Raw genomic sequence first — 19,853 nt, 5'->3', positions numbered from 1 at the left:
TTTGATTTGGGTATTCAAGAAAGCTTGATGCCCTTTAAGATCTGATGAAACTTTAAATATAGAGGTCTCTAATAAAATAGGTATAACATTTCTATTTCTAGAAATATTGACTACTCCAAGCTTAAAATTTAAAACCTACCATGTTATGATTAGCTTTTCACTAAAAAAGTTCTCTCATTGCACAGAATACACATTTCACACTCTGAGTCCTCAGGGGTTTTTTTCCCTCCTTTTAAAATCTGTTTATTATAGTATTTAATGAGATCTTGGAAAACTATTGTAGCTTGCCAAAAGGTGTCACTTTCTTTAACATTTCCTAAACTTTAACATAAGTTATCTTGAATTTGAGTCTTCAGGCAATATAATGCTATATGTTATTTATTGTTTGAAGTTCCATTTACTTAGAATAATGGATACATTAATTATATCTATTCTGAATGATAGAGGCAGTTATTCAGATACCATATCACATAACAAGTCTATACACCAATAGCCTTTTTCCACTAATAATTCATTTCACTCCTGTAGTTTTTCTTTCTAGATAACTATGCTTAAGCATCTTGGAAAAATTGTGGTAATTTTTTCCTGTTTATTTTTCTTAAAGCAAAGCCAGCCAGCACAAGCCTCTCCATCGAGTGGCAGACAATCTGGGAATAGTGAACGTAAACGAAAGGAACCTCGAGAAAAAGATAAAGAAAAAGAAAAGGAAAAAAATAGCTGTGTCATTTTGTAACAAGTGTGGGTCATGTTGGAACCATCTGTATGTCTTCAGAAACAAAACCATAGGAGGAAAGGAAGAAAAACCGATAAATACCGTCTGTGCCTGATTTCCCAATGGATTTTGTTCATGTTTTTCAGGGGAAAGGTTGTTACTTAGTTACAATCAGACTTTTTCAAGTCACACAGTACACTCTTCATGAGCTGGAGTTTCATGTTACAAGTTGAAAATGCTGTGTGTTGTCATTCATGAAAAATAATGCACTTGTAGCCAAATAAGCAAATCACAGCAAATTTGTGTCATAGTGACATTCATAACTCATATCAGTTAGTAAGCTATTTCATCTTCTATTCTAACAATGAATAGTATTCATTGTTTCCTTCCTCAAATCTAAACATTAGCACAATAATTTCTGAAATTAATTTTTACAATGTTAAATTATGATCTAATCTATGAGAAACCAGGGGTTTAATATAGATTTAAAAAGAAAAGAAAAGACACAAATAACAAGAATAAATAACCCTCAATTATATATTGGACTAGTTCAGCCCTTGAACAGCTTTACGTTTCTTTAGGAATGTACATTTTAGATATATCTTGAGAACTGATAATGGAGCTTGGATTTAATTTAGATAGAAAAAAAAAGATTTGTATTTCTTTTCCAATAAAAAAAAATTACATAACACCAATACTCATCAAAATCAAATCTTAATAACTTTGTAGTGTTATAAAATTTGAGGAATTTTGAAATCTTTAATAAAGGTTACTTGGACCACAGTTACTATTTATTGATAGTGTGATAAGTGAGTATAAAGAGGAAACCATGTGGATGCTAGGCCTTGTAAATATGGAGATGTAGAAATAGAAAAGGAGATAGTTCAGTGTCTACCTTTTTCTAAAATTACCTTGAACCTTAAATTTTAAATGTTTATTTTCTAGAAAATTAAGTATACTTATTAAAACCAACAAAAAAGCACATTTTTGAAATGATGTTAGATACTCTCTCAGTGTAGTGGAAAAACATTAGTAAAAATCTGAGGATAAGAATCTGGAGGAATTTATGTAGAAGCAATCAGATTATTCTAACTTATGAGAACCAAATAAACCTATAACATCTTATAGTGTTTCTAGGATTCAGAAAGAATATTTATTGAACTTTATTATGAGGCAACACATATTTTCCTGTATTTCTATAGTTTGGAAAACTATCCTTAATAGTCCTTTTTATATGCTTTATATTTAAAAGTTTGTTTTAGTCATTTTTGAAAAGACTGTTGCTGCTGCAAGTAGTTACGTGATTTACATTCTAAGCCTCAGTAAATTTGTTTGTTCAAGAGCATCTTAATCTAACCTGAGCATCCACTTGGAGAATGCTTTTTGTGGTCTGGGGTGACAAAAGACTACACAAAAAATGTGGTCTTGATTTCTTAAGCTATGTCCTTAACATTCTCCGTGATCCAGGACCAGATATAAGATAAATCTATATGTAAAAAGTAATGTCTTATTTATGGAAGAAATTATTCTAAGGGAAATATCCAGGGTCAAGCTGTATCTTTTACATCCTTCTATATTGCATGTCTGTTTATGTTATACCATTTGTTATTCCTTCAAATTTCATATGCTAGCATAAGTCATCAGAGAACCTGTTTGGGGTATAAAACTTTCATACAAAATATTTGGTTAGTCTCTTAATAATAACCCAGAATATGTGTATATTGCTAAAGTAATCAAATGTACTACAGAATTCTCTATTGGCTCAAACAAGTTGATTTTTAGGCCAAGTTTATTCTTGATATCACTCTGTTGGTTAAAGGAGGAAACTCAAACCTCAGTGTTTGTTTTTCCCAGAACAGATAGTAGTGACAGTGCATTATATTTTATTAAGAAGCAAAACAATAAATCCTGAGAAATTTTAAAAAACGTATTTGAGGCATATTTTCCCATAATTATATACTTAACTATTTATTGCCCTTGCAAAATATATGTGTAGAAGGTATTCTTCTGTTAATTGTTACTGTCTTAATTTGTTCCAAAGATAACACTGCCATTCTGCAGTCCCATTAGAAGAAAAAAAAATTCACTCAAAACCAGCAGTGCTGCTATCAGATAAGTAAATGTCAACGTATACTTATAAGAAATAACTAAGAAATGTAATGTGTTTGTTAATTCAACCTTTTTCTATGTAATATTTCCCAGTCAGGCTTTCTTACATTCCTGGAATTCAGTTTGATATACCAAGAGTAATAATGATAAAATGTTTACTTTGAATACTGTGGGGGAAAATTAAATGTTCAATTCTATTAAAAAAAAAAAAACTTCTGAGAGATACTGGTTTCCCATCCTTGAAAGTTATAAAGAATTTAGAGCTATTATGTCTTTATTTTGCTCAAGTCAACAAATTACATATTCAGACATTTCATTGTTGGTTTAGGTGCACTGGAATTTGATAGTGGTATATTAAAGTCTTTCCTTCACAGTATTTTATAATGCTTGAAAACTGTTACATGTGCACTGCTAGTAGAAATTAGAACTTAAACATTTTTGTTTTTAAGATTTATAGGCTAGATTAGAGACACATTTGCATCAACCAGTCACCTCTTCTGCAACCAGAGCTAGCAAAAGAAGCAGATGAATGAATGGATATGGTCATTGAACTGTCTCATACTTCAAAGACTTTTCCTTAAGGTTAGTGACCAGTCTTTGTTAACAGTATGAAAATTTTCTTCATGTTAATCCCATTGAATCAACAACGCTGTGATTTATAATATGTTATCAACACTAAAAAATACATCGTGTGTGTGTGTATGTGTGTGTTTCTGAAGCAAGGATCCATGACTTCTAATAGATTCTCAAAGGAGTCTCAGATGTAAGAATCATCATCACCAAGCTGTTTAAGGCAGCTAAAATTGGAATTGGCTGCTTCCTATAATATGCTGTTTCAATGTGCGTAGTTAAAGTAACTTATTTCATGTTTCAAAATGTCAAGTTAGTAGTTGAATGAGACATAGATTTAAGGTTAAGATTAGTCTTTGGAATATATGTATATATTTTTTGTCTAAAATTTCTAGTATTTGACTACTTATGTTTTGAATTCTTCCTCATACTTCTTGATCTTAGCTTAATTAAGCAAGTTACTATCAGAGATTAGTTGACTGAACCCAACATTAACCATTTTGTACTTTCACAAAACCTTAACATTTTGTTTTTAATGAATCACCAACTCAGTTCACAAAGAGACAGAAGATCTTGAGAGGAAAGAGGACTAGAAGTAAAATATATATTTAAGGAAAGAACTATCATATTAATGTTGGCATATAAAGCAGATATTTGTAAAATTCTGCTGGAGAAAAATCAAGGCAAGAATTTCTAGAACTGTCCTAAAACAATCTCATTTATTTAAATTTTTTTTTAAAAAAAAGCAAAAAGCAAATTGATTGTAAAACATGATGGAAAGCTTATGGCTTTTACCTATCACAGAATATTTGGGCATACAACTTAAACTATAATAATAAATTTACTAATGTTTGATAAAATAAGATGGAGGCATTAAAGATGGCATATAGTTTGTATTTTAAGGTATGGGAAATGTGAAATTCTGAATCATTTTGTCTAAAAACCTGGCTTTTATCTTGCCTTCGGCAAATTTACCATGCCTCAATTTACTCTAAATATCTAAAGGATGCTCATTTTTAGTGCTTTGCACCTTGGAATAAAGGGCATAGTATAAGCACAGGGTATTATTGAAATAATCATAAATATTACACACATCTTTTGTTCTTGAATGTGTAGAATTTTTCCCCCAATGACAATATTTCTAAAGCCAGTTTTTTGTTTTTTTTAATGCTGTCAAAGTTTGTAGAATTATCTTGTCTTTGAGCATGGCATCATCTCTTCCCCCCATTTTTTTTTTTTTTTTTGCTACGCTGCACAGCATGTGGGATCTTAGTTCCCTCTCCAGGGATCAAACCCGTGCCCCCTGCCAGGGAATTCCCTCTTCCCCACATGTAGTATTTTACAGTTGCTTTTGTGTTCTGTGGGCTATAGGATCAAAACCAAGAGTATTTTGAGAGTATAAAAGCATTAAAAATCTATTTTTTCTGATATCTTTCATATTTCTAAATATTTAGATTCTCTTTGCCTCTTCATGGAACAAAGTACAATGGGATCAGGTTACTAATACATATATGTAAACATTTTTGCATGGATGGAATTCATTTAGATCTCTTAAGTACTGTCCTTTTTAGGGCTATTTAAATTATTTATGTTTTTTAAGTGTAAAATGTTATTTGATAATATACAATTAAATTTCTTTTAGAAAGTGACCGAAAATAGTAAAATAACGGGCTTCCCTGGTGGCACAGTGGTTGAGAGTCCGCCTGCCGATGCAGGGGACATGGGTTCTTGCCCCGGTCTGGGAAGATCCCACATGCCGCGGAGCGGCTGGGCCCGTGAGCCATGGCCGCTGAGCCTGCGTGTCCGGAGCCTGTGCTCCGCAACGGGAGAGGCCACAACAGTGAGAGGCCCGCATACTGCAAAAAAAAAAAGTAAAATAACTAACCAGAAACAGAGTTCTTAGGTCCTCTAGTAATTGAGTGTCCTTTTTGACTGATGTCCAACACTTCTAAAGCTCTTGGGAAAACATAAAAAAATTGTGGTTACTCTTCTCTAGTGACACTTTAAAACTAAAATTATAATTGAAGGCTTCTTGAACAAAATATACTGCAATATAGAGATAATGCAGTCTAAGGAAGAAATTGCAGGACCCTGATAAGTTTAACTGATTTTGAAGATCTGTCTAAATTTTAACTCATGCATGTCTTACTTAATCCCATTGTTTCTGCCATTAGAAATTAGAGTTTAATAAATTGCGATACACATATATATTTTTACATGAAGAATTCTAGTTTCTAATTTCACTTTTCTGATCTCAAAAAAATTCAACTCAAAAAACAGGGTAAAAGTCTTCAGCTATTGCCTCAAGTTTAGCTTTATCCTGTTGAGCTGAGAAAGGATGAGATTTAGATTTGTCTGCTTATAATAGATATTTTTTAGGTCATGGTACTATCCCAGATAAGGTGTTGAAATACCATGGCAGAAACATATAAAATCTAAGCTTTAAACCACAGTAGATTTAAAGAACAAAAAGTTGTAGTATTATTCTATAATGTCTCTACTTCATCTGATATTAATTCTAAGAATTCCTTCAAATCACTTAATAATTTGTCACCATTAACTTTACAAACCTTATATCTATCCTTACTGTAATATCCTATCTTGAGAGGCAGGGGTGCCTCCTAGGTTAGAGGGTGGACAAAGCAAAATTCTTCTGAAGGTGATCCTGGCTTATTTGGCTCTAGTAGTCACAACTTTAATAGGAATTCAGTAAACTGAAATACCCATTTAAGTTCCCAAATCAGTGACCTGTCCAAATGAGCATTATAACTGAAATACCCTGAAGAGCAGTTCTAACTCATGAAATGTGTTTTAAGACTAAGACTGGCATTTAATCTGTCCTGTATGTCTCTCAATTTTGTCAGTTTTTGTTGTTTTTTACATCGTGGTTGTATGAAATAACCATTTTTTTCCAGGGTATAGAGGATATCCTAAAGCTTTTCAGATTTTTAAAGATGAGGATTTGAAAAGCTTCCAGTAGTTTTTGTTAAAATGCTATCTTCTCAGTAAAATAACAACTATTGTTTTCACACATCCACATATCACAAGTAGGACAATATGATCGGAGATTGATGTATGATTGCTACCCAACAATCAGCAAAAGGGATAATCTTCACTTGTGAAACTTCAGAGGTACCCTGAAAGTCATTTCCTAAAGTTAGTGCATGTGAGTCTTTTTTCCTGGAATTGTGCAGAATAATTGGCTTGTGGCACATATTTGGAGGAGTAGCAAGTGAAATGGTATAATGACTGCAGAGAAAGTTATCTTGAAATACAACAAGAAGAAACAAATTTTCTTCTTCCACTTTATTGCCCAGCTATTTGGGTCAGGAGGTTGCTATGATAGATCTCTATGCCAGGCCAAGAATGGCCAATTGAAATAGAGTTCTCAAAGAGTTTAAATATATAGATTGTGTATGAGTGCCTATTTTTTTTTTCTCCTTTTCTTTACTATCTTAATGCCCTTTCTACTTCTGAAATAATTCATCTGTTTTGCTTTATGACCAGCTTTAATTCTAGTTGTAGAATGATAGCAACCCTAGAGATTGATAGAAAAGAGCATTTAAATACATTTTTTGAATAAAGACACTTAAAAGCATCTACCCAGCTTAGGGTTGAACTGAATTTCTATGAAAGAAAGTTATTGTTTGATATGCTAATTATGCTAAAACCATTTGATTTTAAAAAGTAAGTCTTAAGTTTCAGAAGTTTCACTTTTGGAGGATACTCCTAAAAAAGGCATATTGAACACAGATGGGAAAATATAAAATATTTCTGAAAGAATTATTCAGTATTATTCAACGTTTAATTTCATGTTTGTTATTGTACCACAAGGATAGCGTCATTCTTGGATTAAAATGTTGGATTTTTGTTAATATACTTAAATCTGTAACCAGTGGTAACACCCTTAGTATTTTTTATTATAGATTATATTTTATTTCAATAAACTTTGATATTTAGACCAAAAAGTCTTTCTGCTATATATATTAATCTCATTAAACTACTTCTTACAAATGTTAAGAGTGGGAAAATGGGGAATTGACATTAATTCACATTTACTTAGGATTAACTCTTATCATACTTGGACCAACTCTTGATAAAGACAGTGCTTTTCCCTCAAGAGACACTGAACAAAGACACAATTAACTCTAAATTATATAATAGTTAACTACCTGATCCCAGTGGTAGATTTGTTATATCTGATACTTCTATTCTCTTGGAGGACTAAGTTAGCAAGAACTGAGGAGGGAATATTTTCTCTTTACACCATGCCAATCCTAATATAAAGTTTTTTGTCCAACAGTTTTTTTGTCCAACAAAGTTTATGTCAGCCGATGTCTGGCATTTCTCTGTGAAAGCTTTCTTTCTTTCTTTTTAAAGTATTTGTTTGTTTATTTAGGCTGTACCAGGTCTTAGTTGCAGCATGCGGACTTCTTAGTTGCGGCGTGCATGTGGGATCTAGTTCCACGACCAGGGATTGAACCTGAACCCCCTGCACTGGGAGTGCAGAGTCCTACCCACTGGACCACCAGGGAAGTCCCTGTGAAAGCTTTCTTAGACTCCCCAGCCTTCTAGGCAGAATTAATCATTCCACACAGTGTTTTGACGACTTCTCCTCATTTGTAGCACTTAAGCTAGACTATGAGCCTTTTAAGAACAGGGATCATGTTTTATTCATCTTGATTTTCTTGGCAATATTACATGATCATTGGCACTTTAAATGAACCTAATATCTACTTAGAGGAATTTTTTTAAATACCTATATTATGTGGTAAGTTATATTGCTTGCCTGTCCTTTAAATAAGTTGAGTTATTTAATCAGTTTTCCCCTTTAGCATAAAAGTTATATAGATAGAAGGAACCAAAATCCTTAATCTGTTTCCCCCTACCTTCTGACTCCCCTGATTTTCCGTGGGTATCATCCTGTATCCTCCTAGGCTGCTTGGGAAACAGCAGCCTCAACAAAACTAAAGTAAGCAGCCTTGTTCTTTCCCCATCTCATACCCTTTTTACAGGGTCTCTTTCCTCACTTTATATTATCCTATGAAGTACATACCTATTAATTTGTTGGAGCTGAGATTTGAAGCCAAGCAATCTGACTCCAGAGACTGTGCTCACAAATATATCTGGAAGGGGACAGATAAATCTAGGTCAGGTCTGTGTTCAAATTCTGACTCTTGACTTTTTAAGACACATCTGTTTCAAACCCTGCAGAAATCTTCAAAATCAGGCCTATTAGCCTCCTTTGTACTCACTAGTCTTAAAGCCAGTTAATTCTGCACAGCCTCTTTTCTCAACTGTAAAACAGAATAATTTCTCTCTCTTAAAATTGTTATAAAGATTAATGTACTTAAATTGTCAAATACATAATAAACACCCAATAAATTATAGCAGATTGTGGATAACAGACTAGGGATAACTTTTTTCTTACCAGCCAAGAACTTTAAACGTGAAAAAACACCTCTTTAAATTAGGAAGGCCCCTTAATCCTTATAAAAGTAAACATTTTTTGATTCTCTCCCAATTATAATGCTGATCCTACCATAAGAACTGAGATCAACCTGGACTCAGAATGGCCCAGAGTGAAAAACATGGAACAAACAAAACTTCAGAATACATAAAATAATATAATCATAAATTCCAGATAAGACTTTGGAAATCGTGACATGTTCTCCCTGGAGATTCATTAGTTTACTCATTTATCAAGGAAGATTCAGGAAGTTAGACTTAATAGGAAGGACCATATTTGGACAGTCAATGATCTATCTTTAAAGCTATGGCATTAAATTTTTAAATTAAGTGCAGTAGAAGTCAAGAGCATAGGACCAAGAAAGTCAGCCAGGCTGAAGTCAGCACCTTCAACGATGTCAGGGTCATGTAGGGGAGTAAAGAATAATTTTCCTTCTACTACCCTTCTAAGTTCTTGGCTGGGGCCTTGTACAGAAGACAGATTAATAAGAGAAAAACAAATTTATAATATGTTTACATGGGAGATAGGGAAAAATTAGTAACTCACAGAGGTAGCTTAGAATTCTGGCTTAAATACCATTTCAGTTAAAGACAAAAGAAAGTGTGTGGAGAGTAAGGTTTGTTATGCAGATTAAAGTCTTTAAATTGGTGCCTTCTCCATTGATTAGATTCTCTTGTGATTTAGTCCTCCTCTTTCTGGTAAAGGAAGATTTCCTTTATAAGTATAAATTTCCATTACAAAGAAGCAACTCTGTTTTCAGAGCTTCTGTATCTGCTATTTCTCCAAATAATTCTTATTGCAAAGAGGCATATTTTGGGGTGGCATATTCTGCTACCCTTCAATCAACTCAGGCAAAAGGTGATAGCATTTAAAGGATTCTTCATCCTTCTGAGGACTTTTCTTTGGGCTGCCAACTTTACTAAATAAATCACTATAAAGAAGTGGTGATACTTTAAATATAGTAGCCTCTGAACCCTGGCATTCCACTGAATGTCCTAGTCCTTAAAATATGGAACTAACTGGTTACTAATAAGTATTATATCAGCAGTACTCCCTATTTATTGGAATATTATCATGTATCAGACACTGAGCTGTTTATATTCTTATCCTTACTTAATCCTCACAAAAATTTTAAGAGATTGATACTATCACAGTTAAGGAAACAGAAACCTGAAAGATTAAGCAACTTACAAAAAGTCAGTGCTAGTGGCAACTTGAAATTTAAAACTGAACCTAATACTCTATAGTCCATTCTCTTTACTTCACAATTATGGAAGCATTCACAAATTTGCATACCTAATATGTTCCAATGACCTCCTTCCTTTTTAAACCACTTCTTATATTTCTGATATTTTTCATCTACATTTCTGGTATCCAATCAAAATTTTAAGCCTGGGATCACTAAAGATTTGCTCCTCTTCTAGATGTGTCATTGTTTTACTCCTTACAGTTAGGTCTATGATCCATTTCAAGTTAATTTTTCTTTTTCTTTTTAATTGAATAAATTTGATGTGTAACACTGTGTAAGTTTAAGGTACACAGCATGTTACTTTGATACATTTATATATTTAATATGATTGCTGATTGCTCATAATATGCTTATATTACATAATTATAGTGCAATATTATTGTCTATGTTTATTACACTGTGCATTAGATCTCTATGGCTTATTTACTACTTGTTACAAGTCTATACCATTAAGCACCATCACTCTTATTCCCCACCCATCACCGTCCCCTAGTAACCACCATTTTACTGTCTTTTACAGTTTTAACTTTTTTAGATTCCACATGTAAGTGATATTGTACAGTTCTTATCTTTCTCTGTCTGACTTATCTCAGCATAATTTGCTCAAGGTCCATCCATGATGTTGCAAATGAGAGAATATCTTCCTTTCTTATGGCTGAGTTATATTCTGTTGTTAATGTGTACATATCTTTTTTATCCATTTATCGGTTGATGGGTATTTGGGCCATTTCCATATCTTGGCTATTGTGAATAAAGCCACGATAAACATGGGAGTACATATATTTCGTCTGCATCCTGTTTTGATTTTTGGGGGGTATATACCCAAAAATAGAATTGCTGGATCCTATGGTAGATCTATTCTTAATTTTTTAGGAACCTCCATATTGTTTTCCATATTGGTTGGACCAGTTTACATTCCCATGTATAAGGGTACCCTTTACATCACATCCTTACAAGCACCTGTTGTCTCTTATCTTGTTGGTGATAGCCATTCTAACAGGTGTGTGATGATATCTCAGTGTGGTTTTGATTTGCACTTCCCTGACGATTAGTGATGTTGAACACCTCTTCATGTGTCTGTTGGCCATTTTGATATCCTCTTTGATAAATGTCTAGTTCAGCCCATTTTTTATTTGGATTGTTTGGGCTTTTTGTTGCTGAGTGACCAAGTTATTTGTATATATTGGATATTAACCCCTTATCCAACACATGGCTTGCAAAAATTTTCTCCCATTCTTTACATTGTCTTTTCATTTTGTTAATTGTTTCTTTTGCTGTGCAGCTTTTGAGTTTGATATAGTCCCATTTGTTGATTTTTTTTCTCTTTTTGTTTGTGCTTTGGCATCATACCCCCAAAATTATTGCCAAGATCAATATCGATGAGATTCTTCCACATGTTTTCTTCTAGGAGTTTTATGGTATCAGGTTTTAAAAATTCAAAAAATTCATGTTGAGTGAATTTTTCTGAGTGGCCTGAAATATAGGGGTCCAGTTTCATTTTTCTGCATGCATTTTTCCAGTTTTCCCAGCACCATTTGTGGAAGAGACTGTCCTTTCCCTTTGAGTATTCTTGGCTCCCTTGTTGAATATTAGTTGATTGTATATGTTGGGGATTAATTCTGGACTCTCTATTCTGTTCCATTGGTCGATGTGTCTATTTTTGTGCCAGTATCATACTGTTTTGATTATTTTGGCTTTGTAATATAGTTTGAAATCTGGAAGTGTAATACGTCCAGCTTTGTTCTTTTGTCTCTGGATTGCTTTGACTATTCAGGGTCTTTTATGGTTCAACACAAATTTAGGATTGTTTTGTCTATTTCTGTGAGGAATGTCTTTAGCATATTGATGGGTAATGCATTGAATCTCTGAATGGCTTTGGGTAGTATGTCCATTTTAACAATATTAATTCTTCCGATCCATAAGTATGGGATATCATGCCATTTGTTTGTGTATTCAATTTCTTTCAGTAAAGTTTTGTAGTTTTCATTATACAGATCTTTCATTTACTTAAATTTATTCCTCAGTATTTTATTATTTTTGATGCTATGTGAATGGGATGGTTTCATTTCTTTTTCAGATACTTCAGTGATTTCATATGTTGATTTTGGAAGGCAGCTATGCTCACCACTGTACCGCCAACGCTACACTGTCTGTTGATTTTGTATCCTGCCACTTTACTGAAATTGTTGACTAATTCCAAGTTTTTTGACCAATTCTTTGGGACTTTCTATATATAGGATCATATCTATCATCAGCAAATAATGACAGTTTCACTTCTTTCTTTCTGATTTGGATGCCTTTTATTTCTTTATCTTGACTAATTGCTCTAGCTAGGACTTCCAGAGCTATATTTAATAGGTGTGGTGAGACTGGGCATCCTTGCCTTATTCCTGACCTTAAGAGAAACATTTTCAATTTCTCACCATTTCATTTCTAATTTTATTTGAGTCATCTCTTTTCTTCTTAGCCTAACTAAATGTTCATCAATCTTGTTTACCTTTTCAAAGACCCAGCTCTTAGTTTTGTTGATTTTTCTATTGTTTTTATGGTCTCTATTTCATTTATGTCTCCTCTGACCCTTACTATTTCCTTCCTTCTGCTGACTTTGAGCTTAATTTGTTCTTTTTCTAGTTCCTTGAGGTGTAAAATTATATTATTTGAGATCTAATTTCTTAACAAATGTGTTTATTGCTATAAACTTTCCTCTCAGAACTGCTTTTGCTGCATTCCACAATATTTGATATGTTGTGTTTTCATTTTCATTTGTTTTGAGATAAATTTTAACTTCCCTTTTTCTTCTTTGATCAAATGAAGTGTGTTGTTTAGTTTCTACATATTTGTACATCTTCTCACTTTCCTCTTATTGTTGATTTCTATTTTTTTTTACCATTGTGTTCAGAGAAGATAGTTGGTATGATTTCAATCTCCTTAAATTTACTAAGATTTGTGGCTAATCATGTGACCTCTCCAGGAGAATGTTTCATGTGCACTTGAGAAGAATGTATTCTGCTCCTGTTGGTGGAATGTTCTGTCTATTAAGCTCATTTGTTCTAACATGTGGTTCAATTCCAATGTTTCCTTGTGGGTTTTCTGTCTGGAAAATGTATCCCTTGCTGATAGTGGGGTTTTGAAGTTCCTAACAATTACTGTATTGTTGTCTATTTCTCCCTTAAATCTATTATTGTTTAATATAGTTCGGTGCTAGGGTGTTGGGAGTGTATATATTTACAGTTGTTGTATCTCCTTAATGTATTGACCCCTTTATCATTATTTAATTACTTTGTCTTTTCTTACCCTTTATGACTTGCAGTCTTCTTTTGTCTGATATAACTATGACTAAACCTGCGTCTTTTCATTTCAATTTGCTTGAAATATCATCATCCATCCTTTCACTTTGACCCTATGTGTGTCTATAAAGCTGAAACGAGGACTTCCCTGGTGGCACAGTGGTTAAGAATCGACCTGCCAGTGCAGGGGGACACAGGTTTGAGCCCCGGTCCGGGAAGATCCCACATGCCGCAGAGTAACTAAGCCCGTGCACCACAACTACTGAGCCCGCATGCCACAACTACTGAAGCCCGCATGCCTAGAGCCCGTGCTCCGCAACAAGAGAAGCCACCGCGATGAGAAGCCTGTGCACTGCAACAGAGTAGCCCCCTCACGCTGCAACTAGAGAAAGCCCGCATGCAGCCAAAAAAATAATAATAATTAAAAAAAAATAGAATCTGTAATTTTAAAACTCCCTGCAAACAAAAGTCTAGGACCAGATGGCTTTCCTGGGGAATTCTACCAAACATATAAAGAAGAACTTACACCTGTCGTTCTCAGACAATTCCAAAAAACTGAAGAGGAGGAAACACTACCAAATTCATTCTGCAAGGCCACCATTACTCTGATAACAAAACCAAAGACACCACAAAAGAAATTACAGGCCAATATCTGTCATGAATATAGTTGCAAAAATTCTCAATGAAATATTAGCAAACCAAACCCAACAATACATAAAAAGGATAATACACCATGATCAAGTTGGATTCATTCCAGGGTCGCAAGAATGGTTCAAGATACGTAAATCAATCAACATATGTTCATTGACATTAATGTTAACACCACATTAACAAAAAGACAAATCTGCATGATCGTCTCAATAGATGCAGAAAAAGCATTTGACAAAATTCAACATCCATTTATGATCAGAAACTCTCACCAAAGTGTGTATAGAGTGAACATATCTCAACATAATAAAGGCCACTTACAACAAACCCACAGCCAACATAATACTCAACAGTGAAAAGCTGAAAGCCTTCCTACTAAATTCAGGAACAAGACAAGGATGCCCACTGTCACCACTTCTATTCAACATAGTATTGGAAGTCCTAGCTACAAAAATAAGACAATAAAAAGAAATAAAAAGTATCCAAATTGGAAGGAAAGAAGTAAAACCATTACTATTTGCAGATGACATGATACTTTACATAGAAAACCCTGAAGTCTCCACACAAAAACTATTAGAATAAATAATTTCAGCAAGGTAGCAGGATACAAGATTAATATACAGAAATCTGTTGTGTTTCTATACACTAATAATGATATATTAACAAAAATAAACAATTGGGCCCTATTTAAACTTAAACGCTTTTTCACAGCAAAAGAAACCACAAACAAGATTGAAAAGACAACCCTCAGAATGGGAGGAAGTACTTGCAAATGAAGCAACTGACAAAGGATTAATCTCCAAAATATACAAGCAGCTCATGCAGCTCAATATCAAAAAAACAAACAACCCAATCAAAAAATGGGCAGAAGACCTAAATAGACATTAGGCTGAGTAAAAAACTGAAACTCATTAGGTTGGGTTAAAAAAAAAAAAAAAGATAGTTTTAAACTGAACAGTTCCCAGAGGTATGCAGGGCAATAAGTTCAAGCTTCAACCAGCCAAAGCAGAGAGTTCTGAGTGATCAACTAGGGCATACATTGTTGACCACAAAGAGAGCACCCCACAGTATTATGATTAAACTACCCCTTGAATGAACAGATCCTGAAAACAAAGCTCATATTTATCAAACTGATCAACAAATAACTTAAATGCCTTATATTCCTTGAAGGAAGACAACAAAATCCATACATTCAACAATATAGCATTCATAATATTCAGCATCCAGTCAAAAATTATTAGACTTGCCAGAAACCAAGAAAATGTGATCCCTAACCAGGAAGAAACCTCAAATGAAAGGGATTGTAAGAGATGTTAAATTAGCAGACAAGGACCTTAAATACTATTGTATATTTATGTATTTAAAGGCAAACATGAACATAATGAAGAGAGAAATCAAAAATATTCTTAAAAAACCAAATAAAGCATTTAGAGATTTAAAAAAATATGTGAAATAAAATTTTCACAGGATAAGATTTACAGTGGATTAGACATTGCAGATGAAAAGACTGGTAAACAAAAGCAAGAAGATTAAATGAATAAAAAAATAAACAGAAGTTCAGTGACCCTTGAAGCAACATCATCTTAGAAAATACATGTAAATGAAGTCTTAGAATAACAGTACAGAGTGTAGAAAAAACAAAAATGATGGCCAAAATTTTCTTATTTGATTTTTAAAAAAAGTTACAGAGCCACAAAGCTCAACAAATCACAAATAGGAAATACACACACCAACACACATCATAATCAAATTGCTAAAAACCAGTGATAAATAGAAAATCTTAAAGCAATCAGGAGAGGAGAGGGGGAGGAATATCTCATCTTTGCACCTTCCCACCCAGAATACTTGTTAAAGTTATCCAATAACACAAGACCCCTAGACATTGGCTGGCGCCTTAGTAGCTGTCACCACATAACACATGCCAAGGGACTGATACTTTGGACAAAGGGCTCACTGCGTTGTACCAAGGAGAGAGATTCCTTTGGTGCTAAGTCCCAACCCAGATCCTTTGGAAAGACAGCCACCTAGGAGTAGACCATGCCCCTTCCCTTCCTTTTCCCATAACCACCTAAAAGGTTGGCACTATGAGTCATCAGGCAGAGATACAAAGTGAAAGCTGTGGCTTCCCCAATGAAGCAAAAGGCAGATCTGTAGCACAGTAGTTTCCATCTTTCCAAAATACCATGGTATTTCTGCAGCACAGCAAAGGGATTAGTTTAAACCTAACTTAAGCCAAGCGTCCTTAAACCAGACAACCATTGCCACGAGAGAGGTCCCTAACCCTAACAATACTGATTTAAGGCTCTCTGGAGGAAAACAATATGAGCAGAATAAAGGACCTCCCCCCAGTATATGCAGTGTCAAAGGAAGGAAGGAAAGGAGAGAAGGAGGGAAGAAGGGAGGGGAAAAGGGAGGGACAGCCAGTTTAATGAGAGACATAATGGTCTCTTCAAATAATGGAATTTTACTCTAGTCTGCAAATAGATGCCTAAATGGGTCTCTATCTTGCCCCAGGCCTTAATCTCTCTTAAGTCTCCTTGGGTAACTTACACCTTATAGCAACTTAAAACAACTTTCCAATGCTTGTTCCTATCTTTAGAGCCTATGTCTTTCCTCTATGTATATGAAGACTCATTATATATGAGGCCCTTTTAATAATGTCTCCCTGTATCTTTATGGATTTTTAATCCTGCCCCCCACCGCGTAAGGGTAGGAAGCTAGATCAAGGATGCATAGTCCTTTTGGACCCATTAACTGTGGATTATCTGTCAGGCTAGGCACCTGCCCATCGGATAGGGGACCCTTTTGAGCTCGAACTTCCACTACCTGAAATCTTCTTCAATAAAGGGGTGGGTAATTCTTCTGAGCTCTCACTCCAATCCCCTCAAGGAAATAAAAATGATTTGTCCAGGGTCATTTCCATAGACACTGTGGACTACCAAGAAAGGAAATAGAAAATCCCACTTAGTGAATGAAAATTACATTCAGAGAGAATACTAAAATCACCATATCCCATAATGATGAAATCAAAATCATATCAGGCAACAGAAGCCTGCCAAGTGCAGCTGTGCACCATTCCATTGGCTATTTGTTTTGTTACTTTTGGTCTGTGTGCTTTTGTTGGTTTGCAGTCTGGAGGCCCAAACCCTCCAAGTAAGTCACTGTTTCAACCAAACACAGCAAATGTTGAGGCCTGCATACCATCAAGTGTGAATAATACAAGCTCTGCAGCCCAAAGGTCCTGCCAGCTTGCCTGCCAACAATCAAACCAACTCATAAAGCAAAAGGCCCATGATAATTGGCTTAGTTGGAGGACCTGCCTGCTGCTTAATTCTAGATCTCTAACTACCTCAGCCATGGATATTTAAATAAACAACTTGACTGTTAATAACATGCACCTAAATCAGGCCATAAGATTTAAAACCTATTTGTTGCAGCATTCCCTTCATCCCCCATCTGGGGAAAACCTAGGACTGTTGGGAGTTTTTAGATTTGGCCAGCCCTATATGGGAGTTTAAATGTGCCAACTGGGTTCTGGTACTTTGGCCCAATTATGGCAGTATCATGGATGCCAGCATCCCTTTTGCTAGCTGTGTACCCACAAAGCTTCTTGACTTAAGCTTGCAAGTAAAGCTCCCAGGCCCAACATTGCCTTCAAATTCCACAAGCGGCTTATTCTTCTTATATCATAAAGTCAGAAAAACGTGAGCCCTATCAACCTGAGCGGGTATCCACTTACGAAGGACGCACCAGTCCCACATCCCAGATGCCACTGCTGTGGTCCAGGAGTTCACCACTAGATGACATCGCCTCAGACACCATCTCTCCTGTCCAAGAGCTGCGCACCAAACGCTGAGACCACTGCCCAAGCTACGCCCATGGATGGCCTCTCCTAAGCCACCGACAAATTAGACACAGGTCACTTATTGCTTCTCCTCTTTTGCTATGAGGGGTCCTATTATGCTTGCTGTTTATGTGGCCCATGATCCTAGTATACTCCTTGCTCTCTGCCAAAATATATACCTTTATACTCTCATGTCTAATGGGAAACCCTGTTTCCCAAATAGCACTACGATCTGTGTCATTCTAAAAATTAATGAAAATGATTTTTTTCCCCAGGAGGCAACTACCTCATATGAGCCCACTACCCACTGCATTCTCCTACTCCCCCCTCTGGCTTGTCACTTCTCACCTTGCATGTCTGACCATGGCTACCACACTACCCTTGCCCCTTGGTTACAAATACTACTGACATTTATATATACCTTATTGAACGCTCAGTTCATTCTCTCCAACAATATAACTGCAGAACCTACCACCATGACCCAAGAAATACACTAAGACATTGTCATGAAAAATATAACTTAGACTTTTATCATACCTGACAACTCCAAGATATTGTTAGAGACCTCAGAAATTTCAGATCTGTTTTCACGGCTAATGCCATGTAAATGGGGAACTCAGTTATGGCCAGCCCATTAGGACTCCTTGTACTTCTGTCTTCTTCCTTTTCACTCTCATAATAAAATATTTTCTATGCCATTCAGGGCAACTTATGCTCTACTCTCTAAAATTCTCCTCTACTATTCAGGCCACTCAAATGCCCCAAATAACTGAACTCGAAACTGATGATAAGACATTAGGAGTCAACTGTAATATTTTTAAAATGCTATCTTAAGATATTTTTTATTGAGGTATAATTGACAGATAGGAACTGTACATACTTAAGGTGTACAGCTTGATGTTCTGACATTGTGAAATGATCACCACAACCAACTGATTAACATATCCGTCACCTCACATAGCTACCATTTTTCTTTTCTTTTCCTTCCTTTGTAGTGAAAACACTTAACATCTCTCTCAGGAAATTTCAAGTACACAATACAGTATTGTTAACTATAGTCACCATGCTGTACATGAGACCTTCAGAACTCATTCATCGTGTATAACTGAAACTTTGTCCCCTTTGACCAACATTTCCCTATTTTCCCCTTCCTTCTGTCCCTGGCAACCGTCATATTCTCTGCTTCTATGAAATTGACTATTTTAGATTCCATATATAAGTAAGATCATGCAGTATTTGTCTTTAAGTGTCTGACTTATTTCACTTAGCATAATGTCTTTCAGGCTCATCCATGTTGTACCAAATGGCAGGATATCCTTTTACAAGGCTGAATAATATTTTATTGTATATATGTGTATACACACACACACACACACATCTTCTTTATCCATTCACCCATCAGTGAACATTTAGGTTGTTTCCAGGCTACAGTAAACATAGGAGTGCAGATATCTCCTCAAGATTCAGACTTCATTTCTTTAAAATATATATCGAGAAGTTAAAAACACTATCTTGATCAATTTTAAGCCCCTGGCTAGTGGCAAGTCAGTTTCCCTTCTTGAGTGGCTAAATCCACACCCAACCACTTCCCTTACTGGGCTCTCACACTCCAGGCCACTATGCACCCAACCTAACTGCCGTGGGACAAGGTACCAGACAAGTAAGACAGTCCCTATGCCCCTAGTTAAATCATTCAAATTAGCCAATCCACAGAAGAGTCATGAAACCTAACTGACCACACCTCATTTACCATACATAGGATGCCCCCTACAGCTCTAATTTGTTGTTACCCTGTCCCTGGGTGCAATCTCTCGTGGTACTGCATGGTAGCTTTTTCTTGTTCAGCGCTGTAAGTAACAGAGTTTTGCCTTTCATCTATCCCAAGTATCATTGTATCCCACCATCAAAAGAATCTTTAAATGTTATAAACAATTAGAAAACGGGCTATAAAAAATGATCTAAGC

General features: G+C 35.2%; 1 protein-coding gene across 3 annotated transcripts in view; it reads left to right on the top strand.

The window, feature by feature from the left end:
• MINDY2 (MINDY lysine 48 deubiquitinase 2) overlaps positions 1–19,853 on the top strand; it is a 112,198-nt gene that overhangs the window by 71,025 nt on the left and 21,320 nt on the right. Inside the window, exons 9-10 of one of the 3 annotated variants that reach the window (XR_013827299.1) lie at positions 605–865; positions 2,754–3,403. Coding sequence is in view for 1 of the 3 variants with exons in the window: in XM_079914585.1 (XP_079770711.1) it covers positions 605–733 (129 nt within the window). In the remaining 2 variants the exon portion in view is untranslated. Of the gene's footprint in view, positions 1–604; positions 1,411–2,753; positions 3,404–19,853 lie in introns of those variants that run through there. The other 2 variants (XM_079914585.1, XM_079914586.1) reach the window with 2 other exon arrangements.

This window comes from Stenella coeruleoalba, assembly GCF_951394435.1.
Source record: "Stenella coeruleoalba genome assembly, chromosome: 2".
NCBI lineage: Eukaryota > Metazoa > Chordata > Mammalia > Artiodactyla > Delphinidae > Stenella > Stenella coeruleoalba.
Note: the sequence above shows the minus strand (reverse complement) of the source record. Positions and strands in the feature narration are given on the sequence as shown.